Raw genomic sequence first — 19094 nt, 5'->3', positions numbered from 1 at the left:
AATTTGTTGTTAGCGAGAAAGGAGATAAGACTCTCATTCTGGCTGGTAAATGGAAGGGAGTGGAACGTAATTCCATTTGCGGCACCAAGTGTGAGCTATGGATGCATAAGAGATGCAGTGGAATGATGGGTAGGTTATCAGATAAGGTCGCTTTGATGTGTGGCAATGCGCAGGAACAATAAGTACTAAGAGCACGCAGGACTTAAACTCTCTCAAATGCCCAGGTAGCTCTCTTGAGGAGTGTTAGACTTTATGTCTGTACACAGAGCCAACAGGTAGTGACACACATTAAAGGTAGAAGTATACATATACAGAACAGCTGCACTTGTGTATGTGTGTGTGTGTGTGTGTGTGTGTGTGTGTGTGTGTGTGTGTGTGTGTATACAAAACAAACAACAAAACATAACAATAATGAGAATGATGAGAACAACAACAATGACAAACAATATTCAACAATGACAATACGTTAAGAAGAAGGTGAGGAGTTACCCTTCCAGTAGTCTGGTCCTTTAGTTTTCAGATTTTCCTGTTCTCTCAGTAATTTCTCTTGTAACAGTTTACTTTTGTTGGTGAGGGCTTGTAACTGGGACTGGTTCAAATTATCTTTTAGATGAGAGATCTGTAACAAATAAACATGGTGAATATATATATATATATATATATATATATATATATATATATATATATATATATATATACACACACACACACATACACTATAGCCGAGTAGCCTAGACAATTTTCACGAGGGTTCCAGTTGATCCGATCAACGGAACAGCCTGCTTGTGAAATTAACGGGCAAGTAGAAGAGCACTTCACAGACACATGTACCCTTAACGTAGTTCTTGGGGAGATTCAACGTGACACAGAGTGTGACAAGGCTGGCCCTTTGAAATACAGGTACAACAGAAACAGGAAGAAAGAGTGAGAGAAAATTGTGGTGAAAGAGTACAGCAGGGTTCACCACCATCCCCTGCCAGAGCCTTGTGAAGCTTTTAGATGTTTTCGCTCAATAAACACTCACAACGCCCGGTCTGGGAATCGAAACCACAATCCTACGACCGCGAATCCGCTGCCCTAACCACTGGGCCATTGCACCTCCACACACACACACATATATGTATATATATATATATATATATATATATACACACACATATATATATATATATATATATATATATATACATACATATATATACATATATATACATACATATATATACATACATATATATATATATACATACATACACACACACATATATATATATATACATACATACATATACATATATATATATATATATATATATATATATATATACACACACACACACACACACACACACACACACACGCACACGCACATATTGGTTTGGGAACTAAGTAACCACCGTTTGCTTTAAATTCTGGAATCTGTTGTTTTTGAGAATTTCTATTTTTGAATCATTTTGGAATCTACTGTTTTTTTTTTCAAGTTAATTTTAGTTAATTTTTGCTTATTCAGATCATTAAAATAGAATGTCAAGTTAAGAAAAACGAGCATGTTCGACACCTTCTTCTTGTTGCTTTTAACCAAGGTTCTAAGGCCACAAAAGCTGCTCGTGACATTTGCGCTGTGTATGGAGAGGGTGCCATAGCTGGAAGAACCGCTCATGATTGGCATGCCAAGTTCAAAAATGGAAATTTTGACCTCAAACGCGCACCTCGTTCTGGCCATCCAATTGAATTCGATGAAGAGTGATTAAACCAACTTTTACACGAAAATTCTCGTCAAACGACAAAGGAACTGGCAAAGAAAATGGAATGCTCCCACACTGCCATAGAGAAGCATCTTCACTCGATGGGAAAGGTTCAGAAGTATGGGGCATGGGTTCTGCATGCTTTAAGTGACAACAACAAAAATCAACGAGCCACAATCTCTGCTGTTTTGCTTGCTCGTCACCGCTTAATTCATGGACACAAGCAACGATTTCTTTACCAAACTATTACTGGCAATGTAAAATGGTGCCTGTACATCAATATGAAGCAGCATAAGGAATGGCTTAGCCTTGGTCAACAAGTGACCCCGCACGTAAAATAAGATTTTCATCTGCGTAAAACAATGTTGTCTGTATGGTGGGACTGGGAAGGGATTATCCATTACAAATTGCTTGAATGCAACCAAACGGTCAACACGGAACTCTATGTTCAACAGATGGAACAACTCAACACGGCTATTCAAGAGAAAAGGCCTAATCGGCAGCATGGAGTTCTGCTGCGCGACAACGCCCGCCCTCATATCGCCAATATGACCAAGGAAACCATTCAAACGCGTGGCTGGGATGTGCGACCACACCTGCCGTACTCTCCTGATTTGGCGCCAACAGATTTCCACCTCTTTCGATCTCTTTCAAATGCTATGCGCGGAGTTTCGTTCAATACTGATGCAGAATTGAGAGCTTGGTTGGATCAATTTTTCGAGTCGAAATCAGGTGATTTCTACCAACGAGGTATTGAAAATCTTGTTGAACGTTGGGAAGAAGTTGTAAACAACAAGGGTGAATACATTATTAATTAATTCGTCGTTATTTTTTATTAAACCTTTTAAAAGATTTAAATTTTAAACAATGGCGGGAACTTAGTTGCCAACCCAATACACACACACACACACACACACACATATATATATAAACATATATATATATATACATATATATATATATATAAACATATATATATATATATAAACATATATATATATACATACATATATATATATACATACATATATATATATATATATATATATATATATATATATATATATATATATATACACATATATATATATATATACACATATAAATATATACACACACATACATATATATATATATTCTTTATTATTATTATTATTTTTTTTTTTCCTGCTGTACCTTATTTTTATTTTTATTTATATTTTGATTTCAATTTTATTTTTTATTTTTATTTCTATCTTATTTTTGCTGTTGTTTTTCTTCTGGTCTCTACCACACCTCTGTTTTTACCTCTTGCTCTACATTTGTATGTAACCCTTTGTGAATCTCTGAAGAGGCCTAGAGGTTCGGGCATGTAACCCCATTTCAAAATGTCATCCGATAATCACTCCGGAAAGGAATATTTGGATAGAATGGGGCTTGCTAAAACTAGGCCGAAACAGCTGTAAGATTAAACTTCTGTTCATCCTCTAATTCCTTATGTACTTTGTACTTCTATATGTAAACCATGTTGGCAAAATAACACAGTCTGCCATGGACACCTGTGCTTTGGTTTTTTCTTTCTTTTTCTTTTCTTCCTTTTTTTGTCACTTTTGCTATGAATTAAATTAATGAATTCAACGGGATACACCGTCTGCAAGTAGTTGGGTTCAGCATATTATCCTCCATTTTCTAATTGTTACACAAATTTTGGGTAAAACCTCCACTTTTACCCGCTCCCATTGATTGCACCTAGTATAGCACTAGTGTAGCAATAATTGGGTACCCTCCCAGCAGTATACTGGATAGATACTATCCCTTAGTGGGTGGAACCCCCAACCCCTAACTCTCTCACGTTATATATATATATATACACATACATACATATATAGTTGGAATTTACATAAAAACAAAAAAAAACGAAGACAGGTGTATAAACAATAAACAGCTTCATTTGTTTCATGCTCGAGAAGGTGAGAAAGTCTTTTAAGGTTTGAGCCTATGCTCTTCAACAGAAAGGAACACGAAAAAATAAACAGAGAGCAAATAAAAAAGCTTTAGTGGCTAGTGGTCGATCACGGCGGCTAGCTGCACGGAGGTGGTCAGACAGGAGAGCTAGGATGAAGGGGAGATAATAAAGTAGTGATGATCCCAAAACGAAGGTGCGCATATGTATATGAGAGTGTGTGTGTGTACATGTGAATTGGGGCTGGTGACCTTGACGTGTGGATGTGGGCATGTGTAGTTGTGTAGATCATGGTGTGGGTGCTGGGGAGTGGTTAATGCGATGTGGTGTGGTGGTGTGGTGATGTGTGGTGTGTTGTGTTGTGGTGTAATGGTGTGGTGTGGTGGTGTGTAGCATGATGTGGTGTGGTGGTGTGTGGCATGATGTGGTGTGGTGGTGGTGTAGTGTTGGGATGTGGAAGATGCAAGGTTGGGGTGTGGGTTGGGGGGCATGTGGGAGGGGAGTTGGGAATGTGTTGGGATGTTGGAGTTAATATGTGTAGGGGTGAGGTGTGGATGGAGGAGGTAACGATGAAGGGAGGTGGGTAGGAGTGAAGAGAGGAAATAGATGTGAGATGAAGAGAGAAGAGAGAAGGGGAGTCAGATGAAGAGAGAAGATTAATTCCTGTTCATGGCAAAGGCGGGAGTCTGGATGGCCCCTGTCAATCCAAACACAAACAGGTGTTGAAATGAATGACGGGTAGAGCGGAAATGGTGCGAGACCGGAGTGTTGTTGCCGAGTTTGTCTCGGAGGTGCCCCGCAAACCAGTCAGCCAAGTGGTGTCCTGTTTGACTGATGTACAGAGAAGGACAGAAAGAGCAGGAGATGCAGCAAATGATGTTGCTAGAAGTGTATGTGAAGGAGTCAGTGATATTATAAGAGCGATGATGGGTGCCAGTGAGGATGGTGGTGTTGGAGAAGTAGGGGCAAGTGAGAGGTGGATGCTCCAAGAGCATAGCTGTGAGAATAAGATTAGGCTGGGCAAAGTTCAAAGAGCCCCTACCCCTGCTGGCAACAAAGGCCCTATCTCTCAGAGTGAAAGGCAGATTGTATGATGCCTGTGTGTATATAGCTATGCTACACAGCAGTGAAATATGGGCTGTGACAGCCAAAGACATGTGTAGGCTTGAAAGAAATGAGGCTAGTATGGTTTGCTGTGTGTACAATGTAAGTGTGCATGTTCAACAGAGCATAAGCATCTTGAGAGAAAAATTAGGCATAAGATGTGGTGTGCAAGAGAGAGAGAGAGACAACTGTGCTGGTGTGGTCATGTGATGTGTATGGATGAGGACAGCTATGTAAAGAAGTGTCTCTCTGTAACTGTGGAAGAGGTAGACCCAGGAAGACATGGGATGTGGTGGTGAAGCATGATCTTTGAACTTTGAGCCTCACAGAGGCAATGACCAGTGACTGAGTCTTTTGGCAATATGCTGTGCTTGAGAAGACCCATCAAGCCAAGTGAAGTTGTAGTCGTAACTGATGCTGGTGTCATGTAACTGGCACCAGCACCAGTGGCACATAAACAGCACCTTTCGAGCATTGGGCCTCACAGAGGCAAAGTGGCTGAGTTCCTTTCAAGTGTTGGGTCTCACGGAGGCAAAATGGCTGAGTTCCTTTCAAGTGTTGGGTCTCACGGAGGCAATGACTTGAGACTTTTGGCATTATGTCATGCTTGAGAAGAAAACACATCAAGTCAAGCAAAATCATAGTCATGGCAGATACCAGTGTCATGCAAATGTCACCCATTTCAGTGGCACATAAAAGCACACTCTTGGAGTGGTTGGCATTAGGAAGGGTATCCAGCTGTAGAAACCATGCCAAATCAGACTGGAGCCTGGTGCAGCCTTCCAGCTTGCCAGCCCTGGTCAAACCGTCCAACCCTTGCCAGCATGGACAACAAACGTTAAATGATGATGATGATGATGATGATGATGATGATGATGATGATTCATGCATCTATGTTTCATCATCATTATAATTTTATAACAATTTTTCATGGTGGCATAGGTTGGATGAGACTAAACCAATTCTTATTTGGAGTTACAGGTCAGAGGACTACACTATTTGTACAAATCAATTTAGGCTTAGTTTTTACAGCTAGATCCCCTTCCTGTTCCCATTCCCTTTATAGACAGTACTGGGTGCCTGTATGCCACCAGCACTAGTGAGGTTGACCTGTTCCAATAAGGCTATATAACCCTCACTTCTTCATATATATAGATAGGCTCACAGACAGAGATTCTCTTTACTTCATTTGCTTTATGTCTGTTTTTCAATGCTTGTAAGAGTAGAATGAATATGTTACTTGAGGCATGGTTTTACAGGGAGATGACTTTCCTGACACTAAGCCTTACCTGTTTTTCAAGTAAGGGATCACTTATTTCATATGGCTTTGGAGACATGAAGTGCCAAAATGATTTCTGAATAGGGAAAAAGAAAATGACATCATCACCTGCTGCACTTTTGCACAAGCAATTGCAGATGTAAACAAACATTCACAAGGCTCTGGTCAGCTTAGGGCCTATGCAGTGGGACAGAACCCCAAAACACATAGATGGAAAACAAACTTCTCAACCACATAACTAGAAGCTGGACATTCCCCTTCAGTTTGCAATTAATTATGAGAAGTGATCAACCTAAATATATCAGCTTTTATCAAGGACCCTAGAGCAAAGCTTTCATCAGTGACATGTGGTATATAATATATACTTTTAAAATGCAAAACATTGAGGAAACATACCTGTTTATCGAGTTGTTGCTTTTCAAACCTAAGAACCTCCATGGATACTGTACCCCTTCTGGAAAATAATGGGAAGAAAAAAAAAGAGATGAGAACAAATGGAGAATATTTTCCTTAACAACAACAACAATAGTAATGTAATGACATCAATGACAATGATGACACTTCCTCCTACCCTACCCACCCCTGCAACATTATTAATAACTACTGTGAACACCAACAAATACAACTGGTATCACCAATACTAAACATTTCTCATTGACACCACCTCTACCATCCCCAATAGAAGCTGTGACCTTGACCTATATCACTACCACCACAGTTACCACAATCATCAACCATGAACACCATCACCACCAATAAGAATTTCTAACACTGGGACAGAGCTACACACAGCAAGGAGCTGTGTAACTGATTAGATTAACCCCCCACTACTTGACTAGTACTTAGCTTTACTGACCTCTTCCACCCACATCTTCTACGCCTCCTCTAGGATAAGACAAACTTTCACTGTGTAAGATTGGAACTGAATCACAAGATACTTGTCCTGCATTCCACTAATGTCTCTTATATAAAATGTCAGCTGAAACCATGAGCAACTTGAAGAAGCTACTCCTATTTTTGAAGGCTGCCCCTAGACAGGGTACCAGTCTGCTAGATTAACCCCTAATACACATTTTTAGCTGAAAGGACATGAGTACCATGAACAACCCAATCCATGAATCGAACACACAACTTTATGCGAGTGTGTTCAATATGCTAACAGCTGAAAAGCAGCAAGCTGACAGAAATGTTAGCACAACGGGCAAAATGCTCAGTGGTATTTCATCTGTCTTTATGTTCTGAGTTCAAATTCTGCCGAGGTCGACTTTGCCTTTCATCCTTTCGGAGTCGATAAATTAAGTACCAGTTGTGTATTGGGATCAATCTAATCGACTGGCCCCTTCCCCAAAAAATTTTGGGCCTTGTGCCTAGAGTAGACAAGAATAACAGCTAGACCACACAGCTTAAAAAACACATCCTACTCTAATACATTAAACCCTTTCACATTGTTCTCACACCATTTCAAAACTATTTTATATTTTTGAAGAAATATTTTGTTAAAAATTATTAACTAAGTTTAAAAAATCATAGCAATACTTTTTGAAGATTCATGCCATTCTGTTTTTGTAGCAAGCAAGCGAGTGAGTGAGTGTGTGTGTAGTGATGCAAACAGGAAAAATAGAACTCAATATATGAGTATATGCATGTTTTTATTAATCAGCCCATGTGTCACTCTGTTGCTTCTGTTAAATATTAATATATATATATATATATATATATATATATATACATTTATATATATATATATATATATATATATATATATATATATATATATATATATATATATTACATTTCATATAACTGTTCATATAACTGTTTATGTACTACATTTATACATGTGTATATAGTTGTTCACAATTGTTCATACACATATTTATATACCTATTTATAAAATATTTGTACACATTTTTTAACAACTTATAATCTCATTACATACTCAGCATTATAGCAGAAAACACTTGTCCAAGATGCCTAGTGAGACTGAACCACATGATTGGGGGGGGGGGGGGCAAACTTCTTAATCACACAGCCATGCCAACATCTAAAGTACGAGAGAGACAAAAATTTGACGCACTTTGTTTTTTTCAATGTATTTGCACAAAAGCAGGGGATAAACAAGTATGTCACTTTCTATAGTCTCCTTCCTTTTCGATGCACTTGGTCCAGCAGTCCACAAGCTTACGTATTCCCTCCAAGAAGGTTTTCAGTTGGTCGTGCAACCATTTACGCACCACTTCCTTCAAATCTTCATCCGTAGGAAATCGACGACCTCATAAACCTTCTTTGAGTAGTCCAAAGATATAATAGTTGAAAGGGCTGAGATCTGAGCTGTAGGCAAGGTGTTCCAGCACCTCAAAACCCAATTGGTTAATGGTTTCAATGGTCTGGGCAGCCACGTGTGGGCATGCATTGTCATGCAACAACAAAACTTTCTTCGACAATAAGCTTTGACATTTGGTGCGAATTGCTGGCTTAGGTTTGTTGGCCAGCAAAGAGCTGTATCTTGCACTGTTGATCGTACACTCCTTACAAAAGGGTCTTCCACTATAGACCCTTTTGAGTCCCAAAAAAGGGTTAGCATCAACTTTCCCATGCAAGACTGAGTCTTGAATTTCTTTGTCACTGACAAACCAGGATGTTTCCACTCCACACACTGTCCTTTGGATTCTGTCTCATAATGATGGACGCACGTTTCTTCTCCTGTGACTAGGATTTCAATGTATTTACACAAAAGCAGGGGATAAACAAGTATGTCACTTTCTATAGTCTCAAGAATTCCTCACCCTCATTGTTGTAGTGATCAAGTAAACATTGGCAGACCTCAAGATGTTTGCGCTTGTACTCTGCAGTAAGCTCTTTTGGCACCCATCTTGCACAGACTTTATGGGAGCCAAGCTCATCGTGGATGATTTGATAGGCAGAGCCATGACCAATCTGCAGAGAACGAGCTACCTCATCAATGATAACTCATTGGTTCACCATTACCATCTCTTGAGCTTGCTGAATCTTCTTGTCATTCGTGGAGGTTGACAGACATCCCCAAATTGTGCTAAAAGCCTCCAATGAATTTCAGCACTTGACACACCTTCTGACCAGAAAAATCGGATCACTACTCTTTGTTCTTCTTTGGTCCACATTACTAATGGAGTGGCCATGCTTACACTGAAAAATGGCATGATCAGGTTCAAACTTCGATCATGTGACCACAATAGTACCAACTATAAGCATGCATGCGCAGAAGGCAGTGTGACTAATAAAGACATGTTATGGCGAAAGTGTGGATAATTTTTGACTTCCCACCATATATCTACCATTTTAAAAATATCAATAACGAGTTTATTGTATACAGTACTCAGGTGCACAACAAATGTAATAATTAACTGTACTTCCAGTTGGAATTTATACTGAAAGGGAAAAAAAAAAAAAAAAGACAGAAGAAAAATTAAATTAACTTACTTCTGATTCACAGTAGCGATTGCCTGGAATGAAATGAAAAAGAAACTTTGATTGAAGACTAAATTGTGATTTGACAGATGTTTCTAGTATGCTAGGCATGCTCTGCAGGGAGGAAGCTACAAGATTTGATGAAACTAAAATGTCATGTCTAAGATCTAATTATAATTTTCTAGAAGTCAAGGAAGATGTAACAAATATTATTGACTGTTATGGAATGTGGCATGAACAAACCCCTAAGTCACGTTTGAGTGATGTGAGAGTGTTAATAATAATACTAATGCTGCCAATAATAATAATAAATGCCCTGACCCAATACCAGGCACTGGCTCTCATGGCTTCTGATCTTAACTGATTGGAAGTGTTATCATGTACATGTCTTGTCTATTCTGCTTAACAAATATTCTGCTCAATACTAGATTTGCTTGTCAGTTGCTTGACCCTTGTTGAGCATGTTTGATCAGTTGAGCATATCCCTTGGTGGCTGATGATATGTGCATCTCTGATCATGAGCAGAAGTAGTGGGGAGCGTCATAGTCATGTGTTGAGAGGAATTCTTTGGGGTTTAAGTAATTCACCTCTGGGAACATAGGTGTTTTGTTCAACATCCTTAAAGAACCCTTATTTAGGGACCTTTTCAGTGAGCTGCTTTCTTAGTCTGAAGAAAATTCTAACTGGGACCCCACTTGCAAAGTCATGTGCTGTTTACCTTGATATGACATCACCATGTTGCACACATATGGTTGTGATGCATGTTCCCAGTGTACCCTTATCAGATGGGTAGTCATGATGGGTAAATCAAGCTTCATATATTTGTACCCGTGTCACTTTGATGGCATGCGCTGCTCTCTCACTCAACAAAAATAATAATAATGGATATGATCAGATGGGTAAATCGAGCTTCATATATTTGTACCCCAGTGTCACTTTGATGGCATGCGCTGCTCTCTCACTCAACAAAAATAATAATAATGGATATGATCAGATGGTTAAATCGAGCTTCATATATTTGTACCCCAGTGTCACTTTGATGGCATGCGCTGCTCTCTCACTCAACAAAAATAATAATAATGGATATGATCAGATGGGTAAATCGAGCTTCATATATTTGTACCCCAGTGTCACTTTGATGGCATGCGCTGCTCTCTCACTCAACAAAAATAATAATAATGGATATGATCAGATGGGTAAATCGAGCTTCATATATTTGTACCCCAGTGTCACTTTGATGGCATGCGCTGCTCTCTCACTCAACAAAAATAATAATAATGGATATGATCCCAATAGTAACTGGCATGCTTGAAAGTATCAACACTCAATTACCAACACAGCTTGAAAAGATTGGTACAAATGTCAAGATAGAACACCTACAAAATTCATCATTATTTGGAACTGCAAGAGTTCTCCACAGGGTTTTTGAAGAATGATCAGTAAGCAAGTGTCACCTTCGTCTGCTGGCTGTAGACAGCTGACACTTTCCATCATATCCAGCAAAATAATAATAATAATCCTTCCTACTATAAGCACAAGGCCTGAAATTTGGGGGGAAGGGGATAATCAATTACATTGACCTGCGCTTGACTTGTACTGATTTTATGGACCCCAAAAGGACAAAAAGGAGTCAACCTCAGTGATATTTGAAGTCTGAATGTAATGCTGCTAAGCATTTTTTTGTCAGCTGTGCTAACAATTCTGCCAGTTCACCACAATAATAATAATAATAATGGTTTCAAATTTTGGAACAAGGCCAATAATTTCAGGAGAGGGGGACAAGCCAATTACATCAGCCTCAGTGCTCAACAGGTACTTATTTTATCAATCCTGAAAGATGAAAAGCAAAGTTGACCTCAGTTGCATTTGAACTCAGAATATCAAAATGCAGAAGAAATGCTGCTAAGCATTTTGTCAAGCACAGTAATGAATCTGCCAGCTGACTGCCTTAATAATAATAATAATAATAATAATAATAATAATAATAATTGTTTAAAATTTTGGCACAAGGCTACCAATTCAAAATAGTCATCACCACCACCACGACCACCATCATCATCATCATCATCATCATCATTTAGTGTCCATTTTCTATGCTGGCATGATTAAGATGGTTTGACAGGAACTGGCAAGTCAGAAGACTACACCAAGATCCGCTGTCTGTTTTGGTGTGGTCTCTATGAATAGATGCCCTTCCTAATGCCAGACACTTTACAGAGTGTACTGGGTGGTTTCTTACATGGAACCAGCACCAGTGAGTTCACCAAGTAATTTTCAGGACAAGACTGCTCAACTGGGGAGGGGGTTAATATTGAGGGACAGAAAAAGTGTCTTATATTAGAACAGAAAGACATGACTACTTCAGATGGAGAGAGAAAGAGAGAGGAGAAATGGTGAAAATGTGACAAAGAGGGGGCAAGGGTCTGCACTTTATTTCATTGACCTCAAAGGACGAAAGGCTGTTTTATGCTAGAAATCAAAGTTTCATAAAAAAATTCCAGTTAATAGAATTATGGGAGGTAATGGGTTAATGTGACATCAAAATAATAATGATGATGATGATGTCTAAGTGCAAGACTAGACATTTGAGAGAAGAGGTGTATACTTAATGAAATCGACTGGCAATTGACCAGTTATTTTAACGACAAAAGGATAAAAAGTTAAGGTTGACTTCAGTAGGATTTGAAACCAGAAACTAAATACCACACTCAAAGTATTTTATTTGACGGTCCACTAATTCTGCCAACCTTAACCCTTTAGCATTCAGATTACTCTGTCAAATGTAATGCATATTTATTCCCATTATTTAGAATTTATCTTGCATTAACTTGTAGCCTTGAAATTTCGATGTGATATTTTTAGAATGGCATTATGAGAGGTCATAAAAGAAGTAGAAGGTTTTGGCCAAATATGACTGGTTTAAATGCTAAAGGATTAATATAAATTTTACATATTTATACTGCTAGCTTGTTTTCCAAGAACACAACAAAACTAGTTAATGTGAATGAATAAAGTTACTCACATTTGAGGATGTATTCTCATCAGTTTTCTGAAAAAGACAAGACAAAAAAAAATGATAATACTTCTAATTGTGATACAAGGTCAGCAATATTGAGGGGAGAGGGTCAGTTGATTTCATCAACCCCAGGACTACATTGGTACTTTACGGATGTCAAAACAATGAAAGGTAATGTTTACCTCAGCAAGAATTCAACTCAGAGCTTAAAGACCCAGAAGAAATGCTGCTTAGCCTTTTGTCCAAGACAAAAAATTCTACCAGCTTGCTATCTTAATAATCTTTTCTACTAAAGGCACAAGGCCTGAAATTTTGTGGAGAAAGGACTAGTTGATTACATTGACCCTAGTGTTTCACTGGTACTTAATTCATCGACCCCAAAAGGATGAAAGCAAAGTCAACCTCGGTGGCATTTGAACTCAGAACCTGAAGACAGACAAAATACCACTAAGCATTTCACCCAGCATGCTAACAGTTCTGCCAACTCGCTGCCTTCTTGCTACCTTAATAATAATAATATTAATAATAATACAGAGGAACCTCAGTTTACAAATTTAATTTGTTCCTGAAGGCCATTCACCACCTGAAGTGTTCATAAACCAAAGTTATTTTTCCCATGGCAAATTTGAGGAAGGATGGACACTAAACAAAAGCTGAACAGCAACTGACACTCCCCCATCGATACTCCCAGCTTGTCACCAACCATTGTTGCTGGCTTGCATGTTTATTACTGGAGACACTGGATTCACATCAAAAGTCCACTCCAGAACAGCTGCTTCGCCTGTACATATTGGTTGATGCATTTCTCATCTCTCAGATAAATTTTGAATTTAAATAAACTGCAAGTTTATCACCTACCTGCACCAAGTCAAATGGAAATTTTAACATGAGAGGTTGCTAACCTGTTCCTGCAGAAAAAATCTATCTTACATGTACTTCACATTATGAAATTGCTCTCAAAAATCTCCCAGGGCTCAGATGATATTTTACACTTACATTTGACCATAATAAGGGCAAAGGACAGGAAAACTGGATGTGGCGTGAAAGCTAGGACCTGTATAAAGGTATGAAAATAAAAATATACTTACTTTCCTCAAGAACTGGTCAATAATCAATATTTTCTCCTTCATTTCTTCAACCTGTTTATTCTTTAAGGGGTCACGTAGCCTCAGTTTCACTTCTAGTTTACCACCAACTGACTTACGGCCATCCATTAACTGAAAAATATGAGAAACAGGGACAATCTTGTTAATCATCATCATCATCATCATTTAACGTCTGTTGTCCATGGGTTGGACATGGATTGGATAAGTTTGACCAGGGCTGGTAAGCTGGAAGGCGGCACCAGGCTCAAGTCTGATTTGCCATGGTTTCTAGGTTGGATGCCCTTCCTAATGCCAACTACTCTGAGAGTGTAACAGGGTCTTTTACGTGTCACTGTCATGGGTGTATTTGCATGACACTAGTATCTGTTACGACTGCAATTTTACTTGGTGTGATGGGTCTTCTCAAGCATAATGCCAAATGTCTTGGTCATTTATCATTGCTTCCCTGAAGCCCAACACTTGAAAGGTGCTTTTCACGTGCCACCAGCATTGCCCTCCCCGACCCTACTCCCCTCCCCAACACCCCACTCCCACATGCTGTAGCCACTATACCATCCAACCTTCCATTTTCTGCTGCCAAATGTTCACTACTCAGCAAGGGTCTCTACTTCACACCTCTCACTGTGACGAATTTGGGACTTGCACTGATGTCAGCCAGTTCCTGCACCACATCAAACTACATGTGTTTTTCCACATGTCCACACAGCATCACAACAATCGGGATTGCTTCTCAGAGCTAGGGTGCCACCCATCAAGCCTGGACTTCTTTGTGCATGGCTGCAATGTGCTGGTTGACTGATTCAATTTCAAAATAAGATCCCACCGAACAAACATCATCTGGGCTGAATCAATTGCCCTTCAAAACCTCCGTCGCCGCAACAACATCGTTATCAAGCCAGCAGACAAAAGTGGAGCAGTGGTGGTGTGACATGCAGACCTATACAGGGAGGAAGCACTCAGTCAGCTTCAAACCTCCCCTCTTCTATCATCACCTTCTACCAGCAGCGTGTGTCCTCCACCATCCATGACCTCATCTCTTCTTCTGCCCTCCCCACTCCTAAACCCAACAACTATGGCTGCCCCATTCTTTCCACCTGCAATTGCCCCACAGATCTCATCTCAAAATATCTCAACCTCATCCTGTCCCCTTTAGATGCTGCCCTCCCAGCCCATATACATGACACCAACCACGCCCTTGACCTCTTCAATTCCTTCTTCCCTCCTCTTCACCTTGGACATCAAATCCCTATGCACAGTGATCCCCCACAACAACAGTCTCATAGCCCTCCAATACTTCCTCGACCATCACTCTGACCCCACACCAAGCACCTCCACTCTTCCCCATCTAGCAGAACTCATCCTCACCCTCAACTGCTTTACGTTCACAGGGGAGATTTACCAACATAGGTCTGGTGTGACTATCGGAACAAGAATGGGCCCCAATTTCACCAACTTATTTGTTGGTTACATTGAGACCCAAATATTCTCACAATTCTCCAGACTGACACCAGAGCTATACGGCTACTACATAGACAACTATATAGGTGCCACTGCCCTCTCCTGTGAAGAACTTTCCTTCATTTCTAACTTTCACCCTTCTCTCCAATTTACCTCTACCATCTCTGACACCTCTGTAAACTTCCTGGATATCTCTCTCACCATTGACCTCCCTTCCCACTCTCTCACCCTCTTACCACCTCTACCTTCTTCAAACCCACAGATTCCTACCTCTATCTCAACTTTTCCTCTGCCCATCCCTCCCACATCAAACGGGCCATCCCCTACTCCCAGTTCCTCTACCTCTGATGCTTGTGCAGCTGGGACCAGGATTTCGAGACCCAGTCCCAGTACCTGGCCTACCTGTTTATGCATCGTGGAAACCCATCCACCCTTGTCCAAACTGCCCTTGCTCATGCTCATCTAATTGATCACATCACCCTTTCTCCTTTCCCACACCGATCTCCCAACCGCTTCCCCTTCCCCCCTTTTCTGCCCCTCAACCCTACCGCTTCGTTGGAGGATCCTACGAGCTCTCCATCAAGATCCCACCACCCACCCTAGCCCTCCTTTAAATGCACCCATAGCCTACACTATCTACTGGCCCATAGCACCTTCCCCGCTCCATTCCAACACAACCCAGATCCTTCCCTTATTCTAGATCCCGTTGCCACATCTGTCCTTTCATCACTAACACCACCTCCCACATTAGTAACTCCTTCTCCTGCACTTCTTCCAGCTTTATCTATTGGATCAGATGTTATCTCTGCAACAAACTATGTTGGTTAGACGGGCCACCAGCTTGCCAACCGGTTCACCAAACACCTACAAGATGTTCGTCTATGTACGAACACCTCAGCACCCATCATTTTCGCTTGGCCAACCACTCCACCTCAAATATCACCGTCTTCAGCTTTGCACTACACCAAGAATCCACCAACTCTCGACTCCGCCTGGAACAGTGTTACATTTTCACTCTACAAACACAAACTCCTTTCAGACTCAATACAACCCACTCCTTTCAATGACTGACCTTACACCCTCCTTAAAAAAATAACTTTTTATCCTATCTTATATTCACTCACTTTTTTATAACTTTCGTTTATGATAGATTTTTTATCGCTTTCTCCGTTGTATTTGTTTATTTCAATCCTTTTACACTTTTAAGTCTTAGTCTAGAATTGCATTTCGTGAATGTAACGAAGTAAATATCAATAAAATAACAAAGGAAAAACTCAAGGTAATAAATTTAAAATGTCTTATTGTTTTAATTATAATCCACTGATGAGTACATAAAGACATTACATGATAACAATATACATTATTTTTTTGATGATATCATGGTCTTTTTGACAGAAACAGATGTCTGAGATAATTGAATAAATGAATAATCCATCATTAACAACAAAATCTGCTTCATTTCTTTTTATTTGATGACATTTATTGAACTCTCTTTAGTGAATTAATTCTTATAACGATCATTTGTTTACATATATTCATATGGATATGATAAGAAATTCATAAATGATGTATGATAAAGAGACATTGGAAACCTAGGGAATAATTCGCTTAGTGGAGGAAGTAAATTTTTCCAAAGATTCCACTCCACCCCCACCCCATTTTCTGGACAAAAAAAAAGGATTTTGTGGCATATTAAGAAACGAGCAAGGCAAAATATTTAAGATTAAATCAAATTTCACCTGTGCCTCGGAAAACCTAATCTATATAGGACAAACAGGAATTTCACTCGGTTGAAGAACCACTCTTCACAAAGAACAAACCTGCCACCCACAATACAGACAGATACAGGTCAGTGAACAAATAGGTGTGCTAGGAACCTTAATCCTAACTTCCTAATTTTCCCCCTCTATCAATGTTCACAGAACACAGTACAGCAAAAAATGAATAAAGAGGCAACTTTCATCAATAAATTCCATCCACAACTTAACATGGACACATAACATAATACAGAACACTACTAACCTTACCAATAATACCACTAACTGCCATACATCCCATATACCAGCCATATTACAGTATTATATCTACCCTAATTGCACCATGTCCAGAATCACTTACCTCCATTACACATAATCTTTTTACTCAGGGATTAGTAGACCCAACACTGTTTGGTAATCAGTGCACATTCAAAGCCAGTGAACAGCAATTGACGATACCGGTATAACTTTGAATCTCTTTAACAATTCATAATAATGACTTTTATTCTACCTCAGTTCATCTAATTCTATATATTTATCATTACTTTGCATTAAAAAAAAGCCATTATTTTTTTGATAGCCAATGCACATTTTCACTTTTCTTCTTCGCCAGATCAGATTGGAGCCTGGTGCAGCTTTCTGGCGTGCCAGTCCTCAGTCAAATTGTCCAACCTATGCTAGCATGGAAAGCGGACGTTAAACGATGATGATGTGTGTGTGTGTATATATATGTGTGTGTCTGTGTGTGTATATATACATATACATGTATATATATATATATATATATATATATATATATCATCATCATCATGATACATACATACATACATACAGACAGACAGACAGACAGACAGACAGACAGAGTAAGGTGGCCAGATGTTAGGGGTGATGTGGTCGCAGAAAATGTCTGACAGCCATGACTGGATTCTCCTGTTTGTGTGGCATGGTGCAGAGACTTGTTGCCAGTTATAACGTCTTCCTACAGCTACCTTCATGACCAGGGACATCACTACCTCCTTCAAGCACTTGATGTAGGCCTCTGTGTTGAGTCTGAGTCCATGTGGGAAAATGAATGGAGGTACAATGTCATCATCACTAGTCATCACTCCAAACACCATGATGTTGACTGGATGTTTTGTTTTTATCACTCTTGGTACATGTCCTCGAATTGCACTGTCCTCAGATTGATACTCAAACACTCTGAAATGTTCATATTTGTGTTTCCCGCATGAATACCAAGCAGTACAGCATGTCATTTCCAAATTTCTGGCAGAGTTAATTGCATGATGGTGCTGTTTTCCTCACAGATGATGTCCAACTGACTCTACTATGCTGCACAGTCGACAAGGCATGGCAATGCGGTTGAGAAGTTTCCTTCCTAACCATGTATTTTGGGTTCAGTCGCATTGTGTGACACTCTGGGCATCACCTGCTATAGCCCTGGGTGGACCAAAGCCTCATGAGTGGATTTTGACGAAGTCTGATGTGTATGTATATGTGTATATATACATACATATATCTCCCATCTTAAACATGGATGTTCTGTTAGAACAAACTATACCGTGGTAGTTACCATGAACGAGAAAAACTCTCATATTGGGTTTTGTTGCAAAATGTACCCTTGTTTATATTGCTAGTGGGGAGATATATATCTGTGTGTGTGTGTGTGTGTGTGTGTGTGTGTGTGTGTGTGTGTTTATCTACACACAGACACACATGTATGTGTGTATGTGTGTTACCCTTGTGTTCACTGGTTTGTAAACAACTGCTTTCTGATATGCTTTGACATGTTACATGATCTTTGTAAACAAAAAGGCTTTTGCATTTCCTGCTCCTCACATAAAACATGTCCAGGTTGTTAGTTGCTGAACAAACTGGGAGAAAATATAACTCGCTTGGAAACAAGTGAGTTGTGGTGACAAGAGGGGCATCAGGCTGTAGAAAGACTGCCTCAATATACTCAATTGACTCCGTGCAAAAATGGAAAAGAGGTTAAAACGATGATACCCATGCCAGCATGGAACATGGATACTAAATGATGATGATGATGATGTACTGGTGAGTAAAACATAGTAAAGATGACAAGAAGTGGTAAAAAGGGGTGAATGCAGTAAATTTGGGTGCTGATTAAGGGCAGATACTGTCGTAGTAATAATAAAATAGAAAGAAAAAAGGATGCAGTATCTTGGTGTTAGTAATTGTAATATGCAAAGATTTGTTAATTTTTTTTTGGTAACAAT

General features: G+C 39.5%; 1 protein-coding gene across 1 annotated transcript in view; it reads right to left on the bottom strand.

Moving 5' to 3' along the window:
* Window positions 1–19094, bottom strand: part of LOC106872411 (coiled-coil and C2 domain-containing protein 1-like) — a 62706-nt gene that overhangs the window by 5555 nt on the left and 38057 nt on the right. The window contains exons 23-27 of the mRNA XM_014919407.3: window positions 13622–13750; window positions 12540–12566; window positions 9530–9552; window positions 6467–6524; window positions 490–619 (exon numbers count right to left, since the gene is read on the bottom strand). Of these exons, the coding sequence (XP_014774893.1) occupies window positions 490–619; window positions 6467–6524; window positions 9530–9552; window positions 12540–12566; window positions 13622–13750 (367 nt within the window). The remainder of the gene's footprint in view (window positions 1–489; window positions 620–6466; window positions 6525–9529; window positions 9553–12539; window positions 12567–13621; window positions 13751–19094) is intronic.

This window comes from Octopus bimaculoides, chromosome 8 (genome assembly GCF_046866305.1).
Source record: "Octopus bimaculoides isolate indiv1 chromosome 8, ASM4686630v1, whole genome shotgun sequence".
NCBI classification, from domain to species: Eukaryota; Metazoa; Mollusca; class Cephalopoda; order Octopoda; family Octopodidae; genus Octopus; species Octopus bimaculoides.
Note: the sequence above shows the minus strand (reverse complement) of the source record. Positions and strands in the feature narration are given on the sequence as shown.